The 25,913-nt window shown below is 45.4% G+C and overlaps 1 protein-coding gene across 1 annotated transcript in view; it reads left to right on the forward strand.

The window, feature by feature from the left end:
* Window positions 1-25,630, forward strand: part of GNAO1 (G protein subunit alpha o1) — a 408,671-nt gene extending 383,041 nt beyond the window's left edge. The window contains exons 7-9 of the mRNA XM_090063850.1: window positions 7,170-7,323; window positions 22,981-23,202; window positions 24,315-25,630. Of these exons, the coding sequence (XP_089919976.1) occupies window positions 7,170-7,323; window positions 22,981-23,168 (342 nt within the window). The 3' untranslated portion in view covers window positions 23,169-23,202; window positions 24,315-25,630. The remainder of the gene's footprint in view (window positions 1-7,169; window positions 7,324-22,980; window positions 23,203-24,314) is intronic.
* Window positions 25,631-25,913: the final 283 nt, after the last annotated feature.

Genomic DNA, 25,913 nt, shown 5'->3' on the forward strand with positions numbered 1-25,913 from the left:
TACATGGGACTGTTCCATCCTAAGTGCAGGACTTTGCACTTGTCCTTGTTGAACCTCATGAGATTCCTCTTGGGTCACTCTGAATCCTAGCCCTACCCTTCAAGAATATCTACTACTCCCCCAACTTGGTGTCATCTGCAAACATGCTGAGGGTGCACTCCATGCCGTCTTCCAGGTCATTGATGAAGACATTGAACAAAACCGGCCCCAGGACCAACCCCTGAGGCACTCCACTTGATGCTGGCTGCCAGCTAGACATTGAGCCATTGATTACGACTCTCTGAGCCTGATGCTCCAGCCAGTTTATCCACCTTAAAATCCATTCATCCAACCCAAACTTCCTTAGCTTGCCTACAAGAATGTTGTGGGAGACTGTATCAAAAGCCTTGATAAATCAAGGTACACCATATCCACTCGTCTCCCCATATCCACAGAGCCAATCATCTCATCAGAGAAGGCAATCAGGTTGGTCAGGTATGACGTGCCACTGGTGAATCCATACTGATTGTTCCTAATTACCCTTTTCTTCTCCAACTGCTTAGAAATGGATTCCTTGAGGATCTGCTCCATGATTTTTCCAGGGACTGAGGTGAGGCTGACTGGTCTGTAGTTCCCTGGCTCCTCCTTTTTCTCTTTCTTAAATATGGGCAGTATGTTTATCCCTTTCCAATCATCAGGGACCTCTCTTGATTGCCATGAGTTTTCAAAGATGATGACAATCACATCAGCCAACACCCTCAGCACCCTCGGATGTATCTCATCTGGCCCCATGGATTTGTACACATCCAGCTTTTCTAAGTAGTCCTTTGTCACAGGCCAGCTGGGCACTGTGAGTATATCAATTTAGTTGCAGACTGACTGAGCACTGCAACTTTATTAGCCACTGGGCTTTTTGGTTCGGGATCGAGAAGGTGATGTTGGAAAGGAAAGAAATGACAAGTTTCACTTACAAAAAAGAATGTATTTTACTTATGACAACAAAAGATATAGTTTGCATATATAATAGTTAATAAAAAGGTTAAGCTAATAAGCAGACAACATAACAATACAGATTAAAATTGACAATGATAATAAAACATATAAAGAAATTAACCAAGAGTTCCCACTTGGTTAGTAACTTATCGGTAGTCCCTCGGTTAGAAGATGCACAGCAAGTTGAATCAGCGAAGTCAGATGTCTCTGAACTGGGCTGCTTGAAGGATACCGGTGGAAACCTCTCAGTCAGGATCTGGTTCTCACTCTCACAGGGAGTAAGAGATATCCGTGGGGTATGGGACAGCAATGACCCTTCTGTTCGTCCTTCCTGAGGGTTACTATGACGTGTGTGTTCTTTTATATTCTAATTATGCTAATTTTTTAGTTATATAGCCATTTATATTATTGCTTTATAGCTGTTATCCTATGGGGTTAAAAGGTGTTAGATATTATTATAATAAGTTACTGCCCAAGCTTGGGTTTATCCAATAAGCGAATTGCAAAACAACATCTTCAGGTTTAAAATTAATATTACCCCGCCTAAATCCAGCCCCTTCAAAACTCTCTGGCTATGCTTTTTTGAGATGTCCTTTTTGAAATGTACTAGATAAGCTGGGCAGTTGAATCCAGTTTTTATCATCATCAAGGCTAAATCCTGAGTGAGAAAAAACTATTAGGTCAGCTAATTCCACAGCTATAGCTTTGTCTTTGAGGCCTAGTCAGTTCCACAAACAGTTACAAGTTGCATTTGCGGGTTACAAAAATACAAGCTTCATATTAGACAAAAGTTCCAAATGCCTCCAAGAAGCACATATTTATTGCTTATTAATTTCTTTGTTTCTGGCCATCACAGTCCCTAACCTGTTCTTTCACCACTGAGAGCTGATGACCTCCTCCCCAAACTGTGCTGCCTGGTGCACTAGTTTGGGAGCTGACCTTGCCTGTGAAAACTGAAGCCAAAAAAGGCATTGAGCACTTTAGCCTTTTCTTCATCCTCTGTCCCAAGGTTGCATCGCCCATTCAGTAAGGGCCTCACACTTTCCCTGATCCTCCTGTTGCTACTGTAAGCCAGGTGGTACTCAGACAAGGTACCCCCTCTCCAACTGAGGGGATTTAGTGAGTGCTTGTGCACTGTGGGAGGGGTAGCTTCTTCCCTCCTATCCCCTGTAGGGTAGAATAAAGCCAAGACCAGTTGGAACTTAACCATATATGGGTTTAATAGGAAAAGAACCGAGTTAAGATATGACACATATGTGGGGAGGGCAATGGGTGCAGGAGAGCAAGAGGGGATTCAGTCAAGGTATGGTACACATATACATCTAGCACAGGCAAATCAACAACAAAGCTTGAGGCGCAGGCACCCTGGAAGGGTTGGGGCGAAAGAGGTGGGAAGAACCCTTCTACCCAGTGGGGATTCCCTGTTCCTGGCAAATCACCCCTCTGGGGCCTTGGCCAGGAATGAAACCCAGGTCACTTATGGGCAGACAAGAACTCTACCACTGAGCTATCAGTGCCTTGGGAGCTGCTTTTGACTCCAGGGTCTAGTCCCTCCGGCATCTTCCACATGCCACCTGCACATCGAGTTGCAGAGACTCACCCCAAGATCAGATAACCCGAGCTCCCGCCTGCAGTTTGGGGCGTTGGTCCCTCCAGGATCCACCATGCACCACCTCTGCATGCTGAGCTCCTGGCCTCCCTGCCAGGGGTCAAATGCCTGAGCTGCCACCTGTGGCTCAGGACTTTGGGTCCCCGCCATGCGCCACCTGCATGTTAAGCTCCCAGCCTCCCTGCCAGGGGTCAGATGCCCAAGCCAGCGCCTGCAGCTCAGGGCTTGGATCCAGCAGGGGATCCGCTGTGCACCACCTGTGTCCTGAGCAACCAAAGCCCAAGTCACCACCTGTGGCTCCAATCCTCAGGCAAGCCACCTCCTGCAGCTCCCAGACTCCAGGGCTCTTCCAAGACAACCACTCTGCCCCTCTGGCCAGCTGTCACCAGCTCTTCAGAACTCCTCTCCTTCATCTCTCCCTTGTCATCCTCTCTCTTGGGGCTCTCTCTTTAGGTGCACTGCCCCTTTTATCCCTCAAAGACCAATCAGGCAACATAAGAGGTGAGTCTACTCTCAGGTCTGGTTTCGCTACCTGGCATCTGGATGAGGAGGGGCAAGACTTCTCCTTTTCCAGGGCCTGATTGGTGGGGAAAAGGAAATCCCCCCCCCATACACACACACACCACTTTTTGAACTTTTCAAAACTCCTGGGCCAAACCACCATCAGCTAGCCTATCACACTACTGTCATACTTGTAGAAACCCTTCTTGTTACCCTTCACAACACTTGCTAGCTGCAACTCCCAATTGCACTTTGGTCTTCCTGACTTCACCCCTGCATGCCCAAGCAGTGCTCTTATACTCCTCCCTAGTTATTTGTCCAAGTTTCCACTTCTTATAAGCTTCCTTTTTGTGATTTAGCTTACTGAAATATTCCCTGCCTGTTCATCTCCCGTAGTTCCTAGTCTTCCTGTACATTGGGATGGTTTGTTCCTGCACTCGCAGTAAGGTTGCTTTAAAGCACAGCCAACTCTTCTGGACTCCTCTCCCTCTCAGTCTGGCTTCCCAAGGAATGCTTCCCATGAGTTCCCTGAGCGAGTCAAAGTCTACTTTTCTGAAGGTCAAGGTCCTTACTCTGCTGGTCTCATCCTTTCTTTCTTCAGGGTCCTGAAATCAATCATCTCGCAGTCACTGCTGCCCAAGTTGCCATCCACTACTACATTCCCCACCAATTCATCCCTGTTTGTGAGCAGCAGGTCAAGAAGAGCACGGCCCCTACTTGGCCACTCCAGCACTTACACCAGGAAGTTGTCCCCAACACTCTCCAAAAACTCTGGATTGCCTGAGCACTGCTGTATTTAACTCCCAGCAGGTGTTAGTGTGATTGAAGTCTCCCAAGAGAACCAGGGCTTGCGACTGGGGAACTTCCACTAGATTACTTCCTCTATATTACCATATAATATTATTATATTCCCATATATACATATATTCCCATTCAACAAAGCACAGCAACAGGAAATGATTTTCAGGAGATTCAGCAGCTTCTTTCTCTCTGAAAGGAAACTATGTCCCAACTATATCTTTAAAAAAAAAATCTTACACAAGGTAGGTATTTATATTTTCAGTGTCATCTCCTAGTTTCAATGCTGCTGACAGTTATATCCAACAGGAACGAAAGTGAAATGCAACACACTAAGAATATTACAATGGTTACTGCCATACCTAGAAGTAAATAAAATAAATTAATATAAATGCTTATACATCTTCAAAGCATGGTACTAACATGAAGCAAGAGTAGAATAAGTAACAGTATTCTATTGGTTATATATGTATATCAGTAATTGACCATTAGTTTCTTCTCACTGAAGTGCCTCACTGACTGATTTCTTTTATCTTGATCTCTCTTTTTATCTCTTTATGATGTAATTTATATGTTGTTAATCCTAAAGTCATTTTAGATCACTTCAAGTACAAGTGATCTGTCTAGATACATTTCAGAAACTTTAGAGAGTTTATGTACTTACCTTCAAGCAACTGCTTTGTCTCTCATAGAAATACAGAGGCTTGAAATGGACTTTATCAGCATTTCCAGACCATATATCACACTGTTATCCGGGTACTACAAGCAGGTTACAAAATCCAGCAGGACAAGTCAGTTCTCCATCCTAATTTCTGTATTAACAACAGACTCTTTCACTGGAGCATGCTTCCAAGCTACTTCTATTCTTGTTCTTTGGACAATATTTTATTGAAGAGGGGAGTCTTCAACTCCCCATGCAAGATGGCAAGGGCTGGTTTATTACCAAACATCTTAGGGAATGTGTAACAGATCCTAGGGAACTGGCAGCTGATAAAGCTATTTTTCCATCAAATTCATAGATTACTTATATAATTCCTGCCAGGCACCTTGTACTCTGTGAGAATCATCTCAGAAGTTTTGGTACCCATTTCTTTGTTCTGCTCTTCTGGAAGATTAATAGGATCAAACCCCACAAAATAACATATTCTATCCCCCTCCCCATGGTCAATGATACCTAATTCCTCTTAGTCTACTTTCCTTCAAGCATAAGGCTGTTCCCTATGATTCCATTTAGTTAGTTTTAAATGACTGTGGCAATAAGGATCCACTTGGTATACTGTTCCACAAGCTAAGAGAAATCGATGTCGAAGAATAGTCAATCTTATACCGCATAAATTGGTCAAAGGGCAACATTTTCATCTTGGCATTCACTGGCCCCGGTTTTTGTGCTTGTAGGTACAAATTATCAAAAGGGCAAAATTGCACCAGCAATTTAGAGGCACAAAAATTATAGCCTGTGTTTGAACTCTGATGACAGTAAACAACCTTTTGCTTATTTTTAAAAGCAAGTCAATGACAGAAAAATAAAATTTTGGAAAGAGTCTGTAGTACAGTATATATTCTTTTCTGTTTTGTAGCTGCTTTCTGCGCACTCCTCTTATAAAGACCTGTGCATGTAAACTGTTCATACAAGTGTACCCCCAGCCATTTAACATGATAGAATGCAATTGAAACTGATAAAACAAAGGAAAATGCTCGGCCTAATGGTATTCTGTGTTTTTTGGCAGCTAATTCAAGAAAGATTAACCTCATTTGCTCTTTTGTTTTTGGTTTGTTTGGGGGGGGGGGGGAAATTCCACTCCCTTCTTCTCCCTTTCTGGCAACAAGTGCTATTGGATTATAAAACCTCAGACCTGCTCATCAAGTTATTAGAAGGACATTTAATTGAGAAGCTTCAGAGATGCCACCAACACAGCTACTGGGAGAAACATAAGATTTGTTAAAAACCTCCTTTGATCAGACACCTTGCACCAAATGGCTTCTCAAGTGGGATCTAGGTTTCCTGGAGAACCAACAAACAGAGCAATTACATAGGAAAGATGCAAAATGACCAGGGTACTGAAGTTTCATTCATTTGCCTCTGCAGCATGGTGAATCCTCAGTCCTGGGATTTTAAGCAATGCCTGGAAAGTCTGACTGTTAATACGCATTTTGAAAGGCAAATAGAAGGGTTTCAAAGGGGGCAATGGCGCACAATGACAGTAGCACCTTTCAATGTTCTGGGTGCTACCATGAGGTATATTTAGCATAACTGGATTTCCCCCCTCCCCCCAGTGGTTACAGGGGTAACGCCATGTGTCTGAGGCTGGCTGGGAGGCTAAAATCTTACAGAATGATTCTGAAGTACTGTGTGTAACCTTATGTAGCATGGGACTACTTCAATATATGCCAAAACCTACACCCTCCCCATGAGCCAAGGTAGTTTGTGATCTGGCCTTCCTGCAACAGTGAGATTCAACACTATTGCTCTGTCCTCATGAAACTAAGAAAGTATGTTGCCCTCCAGAGTGAATTCCAGAGCAGTTACTGCTCAGCTGGGATGGGCAACTGGGACTCATCACAGCATGCAGGATGCACTAACCAAGTTCTACAGCTTGTTTTCTCTGCTTGATGTGAGATTGCCTATTGCATCTTTCCATCTAAATGAAGGGCCATGTAGCATAGGGTCTGTGCAATGCCATGACCTAATGAAGAACTTTGCTATGATTTCAGCCGATAAAATTCTTTTGATGGACTGAGAAAGGTACTACGTTATTGTTCAGTCCAGATTTATTATTAGGAAGAGAATAATGAAAGTGGCATGCTTTGAGGCACCAACTGATGAAAGTATTTTCCCCTTCCACAGCCCCCAAGTTTAGCACATGTACCCTAGAAGTTTAGCAGTACGTAAGTGGACAGAGATACAGTGGTGGCTTTTCAACTTTCTTTGAAGCTTCATGCATTGGCCACTGGGAATGAGACTCGAGAATGGCAGATCTATGTTCCAGCATAGGTTGTGGCATCATGTCAGGTTTTGTGGCTGTTCTGCATGTTGTACTGGGATTCTGTTCTGTTGAAAGCTATCCAATTACCTCCAAGCATATTTGATCTGAAGAGAATACAACTCTCTCTTTGTCCTTTGTAACTGTTTCATTATATTTGTCCTATGTTAGAAAATTTGCTTTCTAACCATTTCTCAAAATTTGATTTAGAAAAATTTCTCTTTCCTAAATCTAACTCTTTATCTCTCTCTCTCTCTCTCTGTATGCCTGTCCCTTTCTTTTAATTTCTGACGTGATTCCTGCTACAGAACCGCATGCATGAGTCTCTCATGCTCTTCGACTCCATCTGTAACAACAAATTCTTCATCGATACCTCCATCATTCTCTTCCTCAACAAGAAAGATCTATTTGCTGAGAAGATCAAGAAATCCCCTCTGACCATCTGTTTCCCTGAATATACAGGTATGTGTTACACCTGGGGACAATTGAGCCTGTAGGGTCAGGAAGCAAGAGGCAAAAAAGTGGCCATGCAACCATAGGGTAGCAATGAGAAGCAACACACTCAAAATGCTCTGAAAATTATATGGGGCCATGAAAGTATGTGGCCATTAGCATTGATAGAAGATGGCTTGTGTACAGTTACTGTTCAGGTGACATGTTGTCAATGGGGAGTGTAACCAGAGGACCTCAGGGTACCATATGAACACTGAGTTGATAACTAATGGAATGATACAATCATCTTTACTATAGTAGTAGTAGAAGTGTTGTCTCTCCTCTGTTGTGTACTTATAATCAAACTTGCACATGGACCTACCCTTGAAATATTAAGTAATTTTAATTTTTGAGGCCTGCTCCCCAAATGTTGATTGCAAGGTCCATAACCTGGGTGTGTACCCATACACACCCTCAAAAGGGAGGACAACACTGTCAGAAGGTAAATCAGGCTCCACATGTATGCACAAGTTTATCTCTTACCATCTTGAGTAGTCCAACTGAAATCAGACAACTCAGAGTAATAAAATTAAGCATATATGCTAATGTTTTTAGGACTGGGTCTGAGTTCCAGAGGCTTGAGTTGCTTCAGATCCATCTGTCTTCTGGTGTTCTGATTTTGACAGATTTACAATTTTTGCTCTGATAAATGTCATTTTCAAGGGTTTTTTTAATTGAAATAGATGGCAAACAACAATTTAAGGAATATTAAATTGTGAGAAAATCATGCAAAAAGCTAACTAAATCCCCTTTACTGTGCAATATAAATCATTGAAAAATCACTTAAGATTTATATAGCAATGTAAAACCATTGGAAGTCCATTAAACTGCTGAAACAGAGAGCTAAGTCTGTAAAAGGTCAAGACTGGGGACTTGCTCAGTATCTGGCTGGCTGGGAAGACAAAGACCTAAGGGACTATTCAGAAAAGCTGCACATGTACAAGTCCATGGGGTCAGATGGGATGCCCCCAAGGGTGCTGAGGAAGTTGGCTGATGAGATTGCAGAGCCACTGGCCATCATCTTTGAAAACTTATGGCAATCAGGAGAGGTCCCAGATGATTGGAAAAGGGCAATCATAGTGCCCATATTTAAGAAAGGGAAGACAGAAGATCCAGAACTACAGACCAGTCAGCCTCACCTCAGTCCCTGGAAAAATCATGGAGCAGATCCCCAAAGAATCCATTTCCAGGCACTTGGAGGAGCAGAAAGTGATCAAGAACACCAGGGGCAAATCATGCCCGACTAACCTGATTGACTTCTATGATGAGATGACTGACTCTGTGGATGCAGGGAGACTGATGCATGTGGTGTACCTTGATTTTATCAAGGCTTTTCATACAGTCTCCCACAACTTTCTTGTAGGCAAGCTAAGGAAGTATGGGCTGGATGAAAGGACTGTAGGCAGATAGAAAACTGGCTGGAGTATGTCTTACAGGGTAGTAATCAGTGACTCTATGTGTAGTTGACAGCCAGTATCATTTGGAGTGCCCCAAGGGTTGGTCCTGGGGCCAGTTTTGTTCAATGTCTTCATCAATGACCTGGAAGATGGCATAGAGTACACTCTCAGAAAGTTTGAAGATGACACCAAGTTCGGGGAAGTAGTAGATATGCTGGAGGTTAGGGCTAGGATTCAGAGTGTCCTAGACAAATTGGAAGATTGGGCCAAAAGGAATTTCATGAGGTTCAACAAGGACAAGTGCAAATTCCTGCACATAGTCCTAAACAATCCCATGCAGCAGTACAGGCTGGGGGCTGACTGGCTGGGCACAGCAGCTTTGCAGAAAAGGACCTGGGGGCTGCAGTGGACAAGAAGCTGAATTTGAGCCAACAGTGCACCATTTTTGACAAGGCTGGACTAGATGACCTCCTGAGGTCCCTTCCAACCCTAATTTTCTATGAGTCTATATCATATAAAAAAAACCCTTTAGGTGATCACTTTTGTAACATACCATAAACTGTGGCTGAGAAGCTTATAGTGTCTGTTATGGCAGATGTGTTACTCAGATAACAGCCACAGAACATGGGTATTGCTAGATGGACCAGACCTGCAGGGCTGGCAGACATTTTCTCTGGCAGAATGCAGCAGCTCCCCCCTCCCCCATGCCTCTGACTGGCTCAGAGGCCCTTGGTGGCCCCACCCCTCACAGCTGATTGGCTGACAGCTGTACATCATATGGCATCACCTCTGATTGGTTGTAAGGGCTGTCCATCATGTGGCCCCACCCCTCACTGCTATTTGGTGGTGAGTGGTGGGGCCATATGGCAGATAGCCCTCACAGCCAATCAGTGGTAAGGGACTGGGGTGGCTGCCATCTTGCCATGTTGGCAGCCCCTCCCCCCCAACCCCCAGTGGGCTGGGGGGCTGGGCCACAACAGCCATGAGGACTGCTGGTTTCCTAGAGGGAGAAAGCATTTTATTTTCAATAAGGGGGTGGGGGGTTTAGTGAAGCTGCCAGAAGTGCAGAGCTTGTGCTTTTTTGTAGAGCCTGTCCAAAATCACAGTTTCCTTGAAAACTGCAATTTCAGTAGGTCCCTTCACATAAAGGAATGCACACCAAAAGGCAGAATGTAGGGTAACAACATCACTCCCCAAGCATATGGATCACTAAATTAGCCAAGGGGAAAAAAAGGCCTTTGAAATGGAATGTTCCATTAGTTCAAGAGAACATTCCATGAGCAAATGAAGCACCAGCTTCCTTCTCAGAATTAGAGTTTGGATGATCAGTTGTTCAAGCAGTCCAATTGGCAAAAAATGTCTAAAACACTTCCTGAATATTAAGCTGGAAGGTTTCAATTTTGCAAACAGAATGTGCCCCCAAAGTCATGCAAATAAAGATCTGTTGAAACACTCAACCACGAACTAGAACAGACTATTTTGTTTCTTTCTGATTATTAAATAATGACAAAAAATGTTACATCTCACGGCTATGGCTTTATGATACTACAAGTCAAGCCATTCACTGAAACAGTCTCTATCTGTGGGAGGCCTAGTTATATATAGGGGGCACTCAAACTGTTGTTTTGTGTCCTCAACAGGGATCCGGGTTTTCCCTTTCCCACAGAAAAACGAAGAAAACCACAGATTCCCTGTTTTTATAGGAGAAAATGTGGATTTCCCTTTTTAGCAGAGAAATCCACAGATTCTCTGCTTTTGCAAAGAGCTCTTGCAGGCTGGCACAGCTCCAGCCTGCAAGAGCCAATTACAAAAACGGCAAGAAACCCCCAGCCCTGGCCAGAGGGGGAGAGAGAGTGGGGAGGGCGGGACCCAAACCTCTGAGGCAGCCAAAATTAGACTCAGACTCAGACTTGACCTTCGCCCTGGAGCATAGAGGTAAGTGGGGCTTAAGGCAGGGCTGGGGAAGATGGTTTGGGGGCTGAGGGAGTGGGGGGTGTTGCCAGCCCTAAGCAGCACATCACAGCTGGGAGCAGGGCCAGGGGGTGAGGGCAGGGGTGCCCCTCTGCAGGGGAGCTCTGCAGGCAAGCAATGCAGGGTGCGGTGCAGGGTGCAGTGTGGTGGTGCCCGCCATGTGCAGACTGCACACATGCCACCCGGCTTCCTGGCCAGGGGAGGGGGAGAGGGAGACTGGCATGTGGCCAGAGCACAACTCTGTGGCTGACTCTGCAGCCGCAGTAAGGGATGGAGGCACAGGGGCAGGGGCAGAGGCTTGGGCTCACACTCGGCACTGCTGCATACCTGGAGGCCCGTGACGGTGGTGACAGGCACTGCCTACAAAACCTCCGGGTGCTGCCACAGAGCTGTGCACCCAGCCATTTCCATCCCTACCACCACTGCATTCAAGCCCCTCGTTTCACCCTCTGGTCGGGCAGCACGTATGTGGCCTGCACACAGTGGTTGCCACTGCACAGCCATGCCCTGCACCACTTGCCCACAAAATGGTGCAGGTGACCATGGGATGGTAGCACAGAGTGCAGTGGCAGAGTTGTGGTGGCAGCCTCCGTGTGTGAACCTCCTGTCAAGCCGGCCGGCATGTGTATGGCCTACAAGGTGGCACCCCTGCCCTCACCCTCTGGCCCTGCTCCTGGGAATGGGCACAAGGGCATACTCCCACCCTTCTTGATCTACTCCCCCAGCACCTTCCCTTTCCCCTGCCCTGCCCCACCCCTTCCCCCCACACACACTTACCTGCTGGGGTGGGTGTCAGTGTCTGTGTCTGCATGGCTGTGGGTCTGGGGGGGCTGTTGCGAGGGGCATCAGGATGGCTGTTGAGACAGACTGTGGGGAGGAGTGCGAGGCAACATCAGCACTGGCTGTGGGGGGCCTTTAATTTTTATCACAGATTTTGGGTTTTTAAATCAGAGAATTTGCAATTTTTAATCAGAGAAAACCAGGATCCCTTGCCCTCGGTAAGATCTCAAGCCTGCATTCATATGACAACTGGAAGGTTAAGCCCATAGGCTGTTAAAAAATAATAATGAAACTCTGCTTGTTTTCACAAAATAAGCATTCTCAAATTGTTTCTTCCATTTTGCTCCCTCAAAAAAAAAATGGTGATGTTTTAGAGGAGGGGGTGAAACACCACCATTTTGCTTGCAAAGGGAAATCAAAAACTACCCAAGTTTTTTTTATAATGAAGAAAGCTTGGCTTGAAACTTCCTGAAAACAGAACCATTTCTGAATGGACAACAAGAGGCAAAGGGACAACAGTACTGAGGGACAGCAGTGCAACATCCTGCCAAGTGTCAGAGCGTACTTATAAAACACAGGAGTGCTGGAAAGTTTGCAAAAATATATAAATAGAACAACATGGTTTACAATCATCTACCCAAGAAAGTAGATCTGTGGAGCTACCCAGGGAGGGAGCACAGCTGAAGTAACTGGCCATTCCCATTTAACTATTGTGTCTGTGCTCCTTGCTGACCCACCTATCTCTGCCGGAGAGAGAAGTTGCTACAGAGTCTTTCTTTCTAACTAGGCTTCACTTTCTATTTCTATCACTTCTGCAGATAATGGTGTGGTTGGCGCTTAAAGTAGAAGGTAGAAAAGAATGAAGTAGGGTCAATAGAAAAAGGTGGTAACGAAGGAAGAGCTTGAGGATACCTCTGCCACGCTGACTTCAGCTGCAGAGAAGTGATCCAGCTTAGAGACTTCATCATCCCTGTGTATGCCAAATTAGCTCAGTGCCATTTTACAGAACATCGTAAACCACATCATCTTGTTACTGATCACACATTCCCAGACACCTAAGGACTGATCAACCCATCATATTGGCTTCCTGGGATTTGAATGCACTCCGCCAATGGGCTAATTGGGCCCCTGCTGTATTCCCATTCCCAAGAAAATGTCAGCACTGTCACTGTTCTAGGATAAAGCATAACAGCATATGCACTACCTCCAAGGCTTAAATCTCTCTCCCTCCCTCCTTCAAAAATTATCTGACAAGGGGATCTTTGCTCCTCCAAGCAATAGCATTAACATAAAGGAATGGAACCAGAGAAGACTTAAAAAGACAAACAAATTTCCAGATAATAACAGCTCTTTAGAAGATGATTGCAGTAGCATAATTTGGGTTTTGTATATTTCAGCAAAGGACCATGCCCAGCTGCTCTCATCATCGTAAGCTACTTAATGTATTAATATATATTTTTCAGCTCTAACATCTGGCTTATCTCCAAACCATATCAGGAACATATCATAAAGATTTTCCAGACTCCAAGTTCTTCCCTGTATACTGATGTTTAGATGCTAAAAAATCCCCTTAGAGAGAATAGGCCCTTCCAGCCTTGCCTTTTACACAGTAGAAAGCATTGCAACAGAAGGGAGAACCCAACATACCTCTGTATGCCAGCATTTGTTACCAAATGCCTCACATGTCCATCACTGGAAACTGAAGGACAAGGGAGCAATACCCATCATGTGGGCAGAACCCAACTCACATTTTTTCCCTGGTAGTTCACCTCTTGTTTGAAGAAGCAGTGACCTTCCCTACCAACCTGGTCACAACCCTCAGCTTGAGCTCAGTTTAGAGAGCCACTACCAGTAGCTCTGTACTCCCTCAGGAAACTTTGAGCTAGCCAATTTAGCCACAGTGGCGAAAAAGCAGCTAAAACAGCATCCAGAATCTGGTCTTTTCTGCCTGAGGAACTTCATTTTTTTTTTTTTACGTAGCCCCCCCACTCCCAATATTTACTCACATGTCCACCACAGGATGCCCCTGGAGGCATGTTTACACCATCAAAACTACCCATAGTAAAGCACTGGGCATGTGTGGCAAGTTCACTGTCTCAGGAGTGCTTAAGACCACGCCACACTCCGAATGGCTCCATTCCATCTTTCTGAGGTGTTCATACATGTCACTGTATGCTATAATTCAAAGCAGCATTGCCCATCACTGCCCTTTGATGGCATAGACATGCCCTGGAAGGCCCTGAGAAAACAGCAGAAATGACATGCCTGCTGTATGTGTAGTTTGCCAAACTTCTCATCTTGGTTTGTAACTGTGTGGTAATGGTCATGGCACTGCAGTTATATTCTCCATCAACTTAGCCCCCACAGCAACCATTTACTGCCCTGTATGTGCTTCCACCGGGCACATTAGCCCTCACCACTACAGAAGTAACATTCTCAACAATGGAGCAGAAGAGTTGGTCTGGGGGTGTCTTTACATACTGGTTCCATTTCTTTCCAAGCTTCCAGTTTGATATATTTTTCTTCTTGACAATATTTTAGTGAATTCAGTGCTGCTGAGTGATCTTACTTTAACAATCCTAGAGGGGGAAGCCCAAACTAAACAAACAGAAGCAAACTAAAAACCCAGGTCCAGATACCCACCCTGTCTGAAAAGTGTGGATCTCAATTAAAATGTTAAGACTGGCCTCCATTTTATGAGAAGCCTAAATCACCATCTCTGTGAAGACTGCATATATGGGAGCAATATTGCCATCTTTCCTACCTGAAAGGACCACTCATTGTAGGCCAAATTCCACATGGCACCCTTTGTCCTTACAACTGCTCATTAGAGGAGTCCATCTGAGTTCATCTCATTCCACCTAAGCTACCTGTCAGTCAACAGTCAACTTTTTTTGCTTGTAACCAATATGGAGGTGATAGCAATAATACAAGCTCCCTTAAAATGCTCCAAAACCATCTGATCCTTCCTGATTTTCTGTGTGTGTGTGACAGATGACACTGCCCATCTTCAGGCTCCTTCTCGTTATCTTTTATTACTTAGCACTGAACAGCCTGGCTGCATCAGTCTATCATTTTTGTATCTGATTGCATCAATGAATGTGATTCATTCCAGTTAGCACTAAGTGCTTGATTCTGGTCTGGGTCACAGCCATGTTAGCTGCAGCCGTAGGGTCACACAGATTTGAGAAGAGAAGTAAGCTGTGTTCCCAGCAATTTAATGGTGGTATTAGAAGCACCTACTTTCCCAAGAAATGTTTGAGATGCAATTCAAAGATAATACCAGTTAGAAACCCAACTTCTGATGGCTTATTGTGTCCACTTCAATAGCAGTGACTATAATGATCAATTTACTGAAGGATTCCTGGAAAGCTGGGTACCTCAAAGAGTCCCAAGATAAAGTTGTCCTCTCTGTTCACAGGCATATTTCTGAAGTTACTGTAATGACATTAGAGCATCTTCCTGAAGCATGTAGTGTTGAAACAGAGCGTAATTAGGCTCCTGGGCTATGTCTAATCTGCCTCCTGAGTGAGCTGGGACTTGCTCCATATACATGCCCATGCCTGTAAATTAGGCAAGAAAGATAGCTCAGAGGAGTCCTGATCATATGCCCCAGCACCCTGGGTCAGGCTCTTAGAAGAGACTGTCACAGTGTTGCACATGTTCAGAACCTCTCCAAACCATTCAGGCCTGCTCCTGAGCTGTCTGTTCTTCCTGCTTCCCAGGCATGGGCAAGTGCAGAGTGATCAGGGCTCACATTTCAGCAGAATACCCATAGCAGTCAGTAGGTTGTTTAGACTGATCACTCATACAGACCACTGTTCTGGGCCTCATAGTTCTTTGCTTTTCCCTTAACTGTGTATGATATTGTGACGCACTAAAGCAGTAGGAGGAACAGGAGTACAGCTCCTTGCTTTGCTCTAAGAGCTAGGATTTCAGTAGGGCTTCAACTTAATATTAGATTCGACAAATATTCGACATATTCGACCTTGAAAAGTGAAAGTCGAGTCAAATAGCAGCTGGTCGAATAGCTGTCGAATCGAATACTGGAAGTCAAATATTAACAGCGCAAGTCGAATATTAACAGCACGGATCGACTATTTGACAAGGGCTGAATATTCAACTTGCCTATACTGGATTCCCTGGGGCGGGGGGAAGGAAAGTAAGGGGAGGGAAGAGGAGGGGGAGGGGGGAAGGAGTGCTGTCATGGCTGACGTGTGTGGCTGGCCAGTGACCTGTCAGCATTCTCTGAGGTCCCTTCCAATCCCAGTGCTCTGGGGGAGGGCCAGAGAAAATGCATAAAAGGCAGCAGTTTTTCAGCTCCCCTGCTTTCTGCCTTGGGGTCCATTTCTGAGCTGCTGGTGTTCTCCAGCACCTCTGCGTCAGACCACGATGGCTGGAAGCCCTGATCTTCAACAGACTCCCTGCTTGCAACACTAGCAACAGGTACTTCTGAGAACTTGTGCTTTTATTTTATAACTGCTTTTCATATTAGTTTATGCTTATATTGGATAGGGCTAGTAGTAGCCTAGGATCTATTCTATATATAGGAATTTAGTTTATATATATATTTTTTATACATCATTCATTCTTTCCACCACACCAACACTTCTCAATATATTATCTACACACACAAACACATTTACATAATATCCAGACATCTAATCCACGGCGCACAGCACACTTAGAGGTTCCAGTTTACATACGAAGAAACACATTATGAAGCGGGGTGGAAAGGCAGGTGGCCACACTGGCCAGCCTGCATGAAGGGGAGCAAGGGGGGTTGCAAGAGGGAGAGCTGCAGTTTCTCCCCCCACCAAACTGAGATGCAGCCTCTTTCCTCCCGCTACAAGGGATGAGGCTGCTACAAGCAGTAAAGAGAGGGGAGCAGACATGCCACCAGAGCCACTGCCTGTGCCTGAGACTCTCTCATGTCCAGACACAGCAGCCACAACCTCTCCCACCATAACTGCAACCAGCACAGCAGTGCGCTCCACCCCTGTATCACTGCCGATGCTGAGCCTCCCAGCACCAGAAGAAGAGCTGGCGCTGGATCTGGATCTCAGTGCCCTGGTGATGTAAAAATCGCGGTTCGTTTCTCGGGAGGCGGAAAAAAACCTTCAGCTACAGACACACTCTATTAGCAACACAAAAGGTATATATTTGCAAATAGGGTCAGAGAGAGAGACAAAAGATCAAACACTCTGCCCCCGGGCACAATCATTAGCAGGCTTTTATCCCCTCTCTCCTGACCACGTGTGCAGAAGGAGGAACTTTTACAACTCATTTCCGGTTCATACAAACATATATGTAAACATGTCGCTTCATACGTCCCATGTGCATTATAATTAACTACTTAAGTATGCGGGGCGGATAGGCTTAATATGCATTAGGTTATCACACGTGCGTAGAAGGGATCCAAGGTTACTCAAGGTTCAACCTGAAGGCTAAAATGGCAATTGCTCTTATCTTAGCCTAAGAATGTGGGGGTCATGAAAGAAAGTGTGATTTAGTGTAACAAAGAGATAGTAAATTTGCAGAACAAAGAGAGAGTGATACCTTAGTACAAAGGGCCTTTGGTGGTTTTCCCTTCAATTTCCAACCCCCCCCTTCCCTCTCCCATTAAGGAGACAAGGAGGGCTAGCAGCTGTGTTTTTTTTCTAAATCTGCTATTGATAATGCATTTTTAATAATATTTCTAACACTGGCAGGGGAAGTTCTGGGGAAGGAGGGGGAATCAGTCAAGTTTGTGCTCAACACCCCTCAGGTTTTTTCCTTTCAAGCCACGAGGTCTTTTCCAGAAGGCACTTCAGAAGGTGCCTCTGTACAGGTGAAGGCAAGCGGCTCAGCTGAGTCCACTCTTTCTCTTGCTGTGCCTCTGACTGCTGAAGAGGGGGAGAGTTCAGCAGCATCCACAGATGCACCCACATGCCAGAGGGAAAGGCCTAGTACTAGCATGGTCTGGGATCATTATGAGCTGGCAGATGATCCTGCGTTTGCTATCTGCGTGCACTGCCGAGCCAAAATCAGCCGGGGCAAGGGAACAATGTGCACGACCACCTCAGGGATGCTGAATCATCTCCGCAGGTACCACCCCTTTGCCACAGGAATGGCCCCTGCTTGCTGCACACCCCCGTCCCCCCACAGCAGAGGCAGGGCACCCTGGTACATGGGGGGCAAAAGGGACAGGTTGCAAATGCAAGCAAGATCACCCAGACGACTGGGGAGATGCTTGCTCTGGATAGCCAGCCCTTCACCTTTGTTGAGCAGCCAGGGTTTAGGCAGCTCCTGGCACTGCTGGCTCCATCCTACCAGGTGCCCGCACATACCACCTTCAGCAGGACAGTGGTGCCCTCCCTATACGAAGCATGCAGGGAGCACTTGAGGGAGGAGCTGCACAAGGCAGGTCTGCAGGTGACCGTACACTTCACCTCGGACATCTGGAACACCAGGGTGGAGATCATGCATACTTCTCCTTCACAGGGCACTGATGTGGTCAGTCAGGCCATTGGTGGACTCTCCTTCACGCCAAGGTGATGGATGAGTCCCACACAGCAGCAGAGATAAGGGAAGCCAAGAACTGCATGGTACAGGGGTGGCTGGGCATTGGGCAGGCTGAGCTCACCCGCGGCTTCATGGTCACCAACAATGGGGCCAATATGGTCAAGCCAGGCTGTGATGTCAACAGCTGGTATTCACTGTGTGGCACACAATTTACATCTGATTGTGAGGGATGCCTTGGAGGGGGACAGGGCTGCTGGTGATGGCGCCAGCAACACCAGCAGGCTCGTTTCCAGATGCAGGAAGGTGGCAGGCTACTTCCACCGGAGCATCAAGGGGGGCAAGATGCTGCGGGACAAACAAGCAGAGCTAAATGTCCCGCAGCACAGAATCATGCAGGATGTGGAGACTCGGTGGGACTCCACATACCTGATGCTTGAGAGCCGGTGGAGCAACAGAAGGCCATCCATGAGCTAGCCTTGCCTGGGGAGATTGGGATCAGCAGGCCCCTGACCAAAGCTGAATGGGATGCCATCTCCCAGATCTTGCTCGTCCTCAAGCCCTTCCTCGAGGTCACTGAGACCCTCAGTGCTGCTGATGCCTTCCTCAGCCAAGTGGTCCCCATAGTGAAGGAGCTCCACAACCAAATGGAGAGCTTCCTGGGGGCTGATGTTCCTGGCTGGGGCAGGCCGCTTTCACCAGATGTGCAGGCACTGGTGAGGCAGCTGAAGGAGGGCCTTAGGAAAAGGCTTGAACCCTTGGGGTCCAACACAGTTCATATGCTGGTGACCATCTGTGACCCAAGAGTGAAGGGCACCATATGTGGCAGCAGGACACTGAGTCACTGGAGGGAGGTACTTATTAAGAAAGTGACAGAGGTGGAACGGCAGAGGAGGGGGGGAAGTGGGACAGGGGAATCCACTGCCTGAACCCAGCCTGCCATGCACAAGCCCCTCCACCACAGGTGCTGCCAGTATGGGCTAAGGCCATGGCAAACATTAGGGGGTCCAGACCCACCAGACCCGAGGATCAGGCAGACAGCCCTCACACCATGGTGTCTGCCTATCTTGCTGAGCCTGTGGAGCCCCTGGACTGTGACCCCTTGGCCTACTGGGCAACCCGTAGCCCAATCTGGCCACAGTTGCCTGGGAATACCTGTCCTGTCCACCGATCAGTGTGCAAGTGAGAGGGTGTTCAGCATGGCTGCAGATGTTGTGACACCCCACCACACCTGCCTGGACCCTGGTCTGGTGGAGCAGCTGGCATTCCTCGAGGTGAACCTCCCGCTGCCGGGGTCCCCGAGTGCCAGGTGCAGACGGAGCGAATGCCGCCTCCTCACGCCATCTGGAGCACAAGTTTTGTCTGTCAGCAGTCTAAGGTGCAGTCTCCCCCAGACCCCTGCACCTATCACTGTGAAAATTGGCAGGCTTTGTGGGCTCCTCAGGGGCCAGCAAGCCTGCAGTTTTGAGCTCCCTGTGGCTTTCCACACACAAGTCACAAGAGGTTTTCTCTCAAGAATTTGGGGTGCTATTTCTCTGAACCCCCTGAACCTATCTTGTTGAAAGTTGGCAGGCTTTGTGGGCTCCTCAGGAGCTACCATTCCTGAAAGTTTCATCAAGATCAGACAAGAAATGCCAAAGTTATAGCCTGCTTCAACCTTCCCCATTATAGCCAATGGGGAAGTCGAAGCAGCTTGAATATTCGACTGAGCTTCGACCTCGAGTCCGAGCGGGCCTGCTTCTACTCAGAGCGGACGGCAAATCAAAGCAGGACCCAGTTAAATATTTGACATGGCTGTCAAATCAAATATTACCTGCTCTGCACCGCCCTAGATTTCAGGAGGAATGCAGAACGTTGAGCTCATGTCTAAAGTCTTTAATTATCCTTTCATTTAATCTTCAAGGCTCAGTTACCTGAAGTATTAATTTTTGTTTAACTGGTGTAATGCTTGGTTAAAGGACCAACATGCTCTAAGCAGCTCTGAGGGCCCCCCTTCCCTTTACGCTTTGCATTAACCAGGGAAAAACAGTGGGAATCCACAGTGCAGCTTGGACCACAGTGACCGTGGAGCTAGGCATGGTTTGAAAGGAAATCCTGTTATTGCTTAGCTTAGCATGTTTGTACTGGGTCTGCCCTGCACTGCTTAGCAGTTCCATGCCAGTCCTGTGGAGTCAGACAGCAGCACTGCAGAGCTGAGTATCACCTCCTTGGATCTATTTGTGGTGATACTTCCCCTCTATGTGGCATTGGTCAGACTGCAGTCGGAGTAGTGCATTCAGTTTTGGGCTCTGTACTTCAAGAAGGATGTTAATAGTTTCAAGAGGGTCCAGAAGAGGGCCACTTGTGTTGTTAGGAGGTTACAGGACAAACCCTATGAGGAGAGACTGAGGGACCTGGACCTCTTCAGCCTCCTCAAGAGAAGGCTGAGAGGTGATCTTGTGGCCACCTACAAATTCACTAGGGGAACACAGCAAGGGGTCAGAGGTGCTCTGTTTGCCAGGCACCTCTTGGGGTAACAAGGAACAATGGTCACAAACTAACAGAGAGCAGATTTAGGCTAGATATCAGGAAAAACTTTTTCACAGTAAGGGTGGCCAACATTTGGAATGGGTTTCCAAGGGAGGTGGTGCTCTCCCCTACCTTGGGGGTCTTTAAGAGAAGGCTGGATAGGCATCTGGCTGGGGTCATCTGACCCCAGCACTCTTTCCTGCCCAGGGCGGGGGGGGTCGGACTCGATGATCTGTTGAGGTCCCTTCCAACCCTAGCATCTATGAAACTATGAATCTAAAGCAAGAGAAACTCACTTGAATTCAGTGAGGCAGTCGAAACATCTGATGAAGCTGCCTATGACACCTCACGGATCTCTGATTTAGGTAGTCTACAACAGGGGTTTTCAACCTTTTTTAATAAGCATACCCCCGGCAGCCAGACACAGAGTGGGGGGTGGAGGGAGGTGGTGCACAGCCAGAGTACACAGAGCTGGTGGAGTGGCGTGCAGCCTAACACAGAGCAGCAGCAGCATGGCATGGTGGGTGGTGGCAACAGGGCAAGCTTCCCTGCCCCCCCTGTGTCTGACCAGCTGGGCAGTGCTTGTGTGACCCACAGCGGGGCGCCACTCCTCCCACCCCCTCTTCCCCCGGCCCTGCTCCTGGAACATGGTGGCATGGGGTGGTGGGTGGTGGCGCTCTGTCCACATGCATGTACCCTCTAGGGCCTTCCAAAGTACCCCCTGGTTGAGAACCCCTGATCTATAAGATGCCTTCTGCCTGATTTCAGACTAACGCAGCTAACTACTTTGCTATGCAAAATGGGTGAGAACTGCTTTTCTGATCCTTCATTCGTTCTTTTTTTCCTTGGAGCGATTTTTTTCTTCGTATTGCCAATATGATTCCTGTTAGGAAAATGAATGTTAGAGCCTCCAAGCTTTTCAGTGCTTTAAACCTTTGAGGCCCGTTCACACTACATTTTGGGAGTGCACAGGTCATGTGAGATCAAGATCCCTTCCCTCATTTTCTCCACTCATAATACTACCTTTAAGCCACCCCCTCCCGCCATGGTTGGCCCAGTCTCCTGCAAGAAAGACCCAGCAGTTCACTCAGTGCTTCTCCCTGGTCATCCAGAGGAAGACACTGGGAGGTGATGCAAGGTGTTTCTCCTCTCCTTCCCCTTTTCCCAGTTGCAGAGCTGGACCCTTTCTTCCCCTTTAACAATACTAATGTGTAGTCTATGGAGAAAGATGACAACAGAGAAATGTGGGGAAAAAAGGGAGGGATAGTGTAATAGGCAGGGAGGATGTAAGAGGTGGGTTCTAGGGGAGAAAAAGAAACGAGAGGTGAAGGGAATAAAAAGAAAGACTAAGGAGTGACAGGAAATGTTTGATCAGAGAAGGACACCACTGAGGGATGAAAGGCAGTAGAAGTTGGGTAATGGTGAAAGGAAGCAGGGTGCTGGAAAGAGCTGGAAGGATGGGTAGAGAGGCGGAGGGCTGAGATGAGTGCATAATCATGGCTTCCTGACCCCAACACAAATGAGAAAGAAGTGGAAATCACCACAGCCAGTAGGGTGATATAGGAAAATCAGAGGTAGTTTGGGGATGTGTCTTAAGTACACAACGCTCAGGTCACATTCAAGAAGGTCGCAGACTATACAAGTTAACAAAATATTCCTGGTGCACTGCTGATCTTCCTGCAGACAAACAGCTAAAATAAATGTTACAACAAAGCACTTTTTATTAAGATCACAATAGTTACATGGCCTAGCACTGCACTGATCCTACACTTCAGACCCTACTTTTAACAGTAACATCAAAGAGGGAGGACAAAACACATGGATTGTTACTTTTGGAGCTTCTTTGTGATGAATAAATACAATCCACAAAGTTGACTTGGGTTTTATGTTTTCTGCTTGCTTTTCACCTCATGAACAGCATCAAGCCATATCTTCCTTGGGTTTTCTGGGGGCCTGTGTGAGATGCAGAGAGTTGTAGTAGCAACTTTCTATATCCTTAAATTAAAGGGGAGAGAAGGGGAAACACTGCTGAATATTTTCCCCCAGCTGTTTGTTCAGGTGTTGGAGTCAAGTAAGTAACAACAAAAGAATGCAAACTCCTCAGCTCACATACAGGAGTGTTACTCTTGAAATTAACAGAGCTAACTGACTTGTGTCAGCTGAGGATCTGGCCCAGAGAAATCTCTTCCCCTTTGAGTTGCTCAGACTGTACTTGTGATGTCACCATCTCACTAGATCTGCAGTCATCCATAGAATCTGCTAGAATGAAGGAGAGGGCACCTGGAACCTGATTCTCTGCTGTAAAACAAGCACAGAAAAACCAACTCGCCTTTTTAAGCCTTCTGTAGAGGTTGACCCTCTTAGATGATCTTGAAGAGGACAACACAACAACCTCCTCTCGACACTTCTCTTCTAGAGTATTCATTCTTATGCCCATTCTTTCTTTTCCTGTTTGTTTGTCTGTCTGCAGGTCCAAACACTTATGAAGATGCGGCAGCATATATCCAAGCACAATTTGAAAGCAAAAACCGCTCCCCCAACAAGGAGATTTACTGTCACATGACTTGCGCGACAGACACGAACAACATCCAGGTGGTATTCGACGCTGTCACCGACATCATCATTGCCAACAACCTTCGAGGCTGCGGCTTGTACTGACCTTCTCACCCTGTATAGCAAAGCAACTTCTTTGGTAATGATCACAGTGCGAGGGGGAAAAAAGCAAAACAAAACAAAAACCGAATCAAATGAGAAATAAAACATAATAATAATAATGCAAGTTGGTAAATAAAAAGGCATAATGAAAACATATATATATATACATATATATATAAAAAAATCCACAACAACCTTTTTAGTTTGTCTCAAAGAGCTGTGGACAGAACTGATTTCTCTGACAGATCTCAGCCCTTCCTAGCAAAGCTGCTAGTAATAGAAATTGCATCAATTCAATCAGCCAAGAAAACCAATGCTGTCATTTTCTAAATGGTCTGCCCTCATGTTCAGCCTAAAATAGACCATGAATTTTAAAAGAATCTCTTTCTTAAAACAAATAGTGGTGATGTTATTTTTTAACTCTCCTTTGTGTGTTGGGGTTGTGGGAAGGAAAATTTTTCTTTCTTTCCTTCTTTCTTTCTCTCTGCTTCTCTTTCTTTTTTGTATATGTTTCGGGGGTGTTTTTGGGGCAAGGTTTTTTTGGATACAACCATGGGAAACTGTAGGTCAGCTGGTGCCACCCTGAGTACAGGGTTCAGTGGGCTGAGCTTTCAGTACCTCTCAGTTCTGTTCAGCTCTTGTGGGTTTAAAAGGCAAACAAACAAAAACAACAATGGAAAAAAAAGACAACAAGAAAAACAATAAAAAAGTAAGCCACAATATTTTAAGACTTTTTTTAACAGGACGCGGCAGGAAAGCACCCTTACGTAAAAGCTCTTCACTTGTGGAATGTAACTTTGTCCCAAGTTAAAGCACAGGATGGAGAGCTTCAGGCTTTTTTACCAGCGCGGAGTCTGTGAGAAAGAGGAGGGCCCCTAGTAGCGTGCATCCACACACACACACACGCACATGCACACACACACACAAGATGGGGGGTGGGAAATGTATTTGCCAGTCCAATTTCAGTGCCAACCTCACTATTAGGGCTGTGGGCAGGGGAGGGGAGTTATAAATATTTTTTTAAACAAGGTTAATCACATTGACCATTTTAATGCTGTTTTACTTAGTAGTGAGGAACACCCCTATTATTTATTTGATTTTTTTAAAGCATTCAAGCCTGGGCTCCCTTTTCTTTCTCTCTCTCTCCAGACCACTTCACGGACTCTCCTGTTGACGTTCTCCTTACCGGTAGCATGACCTTTTGGCCTTTGTATAAGACACAGCCTTCCTTATTGAGTCGATGTATAATGTTCTGAACATGGAATGGTGGCTGTGTTTCCGTAGAATGCTGTAGATCTGGTTTTAGCTGAGTCTTTACATTTAGAAGCTAAATGATTAAAAAAAGAAGAAAAACATTTAAAAAAAAACAACTTTTTTTTCCATGTGCTTTGTAGCTAAAAAAGAGGGAAAAATTCTTCCTTTCACATTCTCCCTTCCCCCATTTCTTTTCAAAAACAGATTTTTGCAACAGTTCTAGGAAGCATTCTCTTCTCAATTCCTCATTTCAATGGGGATGAATTTGCATTTGTTTTCATTTAAGTTCCTTTTCAATTTTCATTTGTGCCCTGCCTTTAAAAACTAAAAAATAAAGGTTTTTATTAGCCTGGAGTAATAAGACCATGCTGTAGTACCATGACAGTGGGTCAGGTATCTAGAAGGGGTTGTCTTTCTGCTTTTGTTTTTCCTAGTTTAATAACAACTCTTTGCTCTGAATTGTCTCTCTCATTCTCCAGGTTTGTATTGAAAAAAGCACAGCTGTCACTGGCCAGTCAATAGTGGCCAAATTATCTAGAGGTTTCCCCCATTTCAACTTTATTTTCTCTGAAGAATACTGTGTATTACATACCATATAGGCTTCCTCTTCTTTATTTATTTTGGGGGTTGATTTGGGGACTTTGGGGAGGGTATTTTTGTTTGGGGTATTTTTTGTTTTGTTTTATTATTTTTAATTTTTAACTCTTTCCAGTGAATGCTTTTTTGTGCTGCTTTTTCCCTCCTCTGAGCCTTCCTTTTAGTGAATGTTTTTTCTCTCTCATGTGGGGATGTTTGTGCTTCAAAAATAATTAAAAAAAAAAAGAAAGAAAGAAATGATTTAAAAATTTTAAAAAACACACACAAAAACCACAAAAACTATAAAAAAAACAGAATCGAATGTAGTGTTTACATTAAAGCCACAGTTTTCATGACTAATCCTTCATCATTTCTACTTTGATTAGTAATCAGATGTCTTCACAGTTTCACTTTTAAGAGTTATCTTTGCTGAAGAAAACCAGTCACACCTGTTTAAAATAAAATGAATAAACAAAGAGGAAACTAAAATATATATATATATAAAGCGCCAGGTCTTTCTAAGCCTTTCTATTACCAATCAGTGAGGTTTCTGTGATATATTAGACACTGCCAATCTCTTTCTCTGACTAATGGAAAATTCATGTGTAGCTCAATAAAGAGAATGTTTGTCTGTATTCCTGGTCTCTCACCTTCTGGTTTTCAGACTACACTTATTTTATAACTGTTCTTCCTTAAATAAGGAGAAAACATACAAAGTGTTGCACCTGTTGGGTTTTTTGCCAAAATATAGCAAAGTACATTTAATTCCAGGTTTCTGGAAAAATTCAACTCCTATTTCAGCACTACAGTAAGCGGCCAAATTTTCAGTATTCAGTATATTTATTGAATGTTTCCTGGTTGCTAAGTGCTTTTGGACTTTAATTGTGGATGCCAAACAGTTAAAAATCTAATCTATAT

The sequence above is a fragment of the Crocodylus siamensis genome, chromosome 9 (genome assembly GCF_052110815.1).
Source record: "Crocodylus siamensis isolate JL-2025a chromosome 9, ASM5211081v1, whole genome shotgun sequence".
Classification (NCBI taxonomy): Eukaryota; Metazoa; Chordata; order Crocodylia; family Crocodylidae; genus Crocodylus; species Crocodylus siamensis.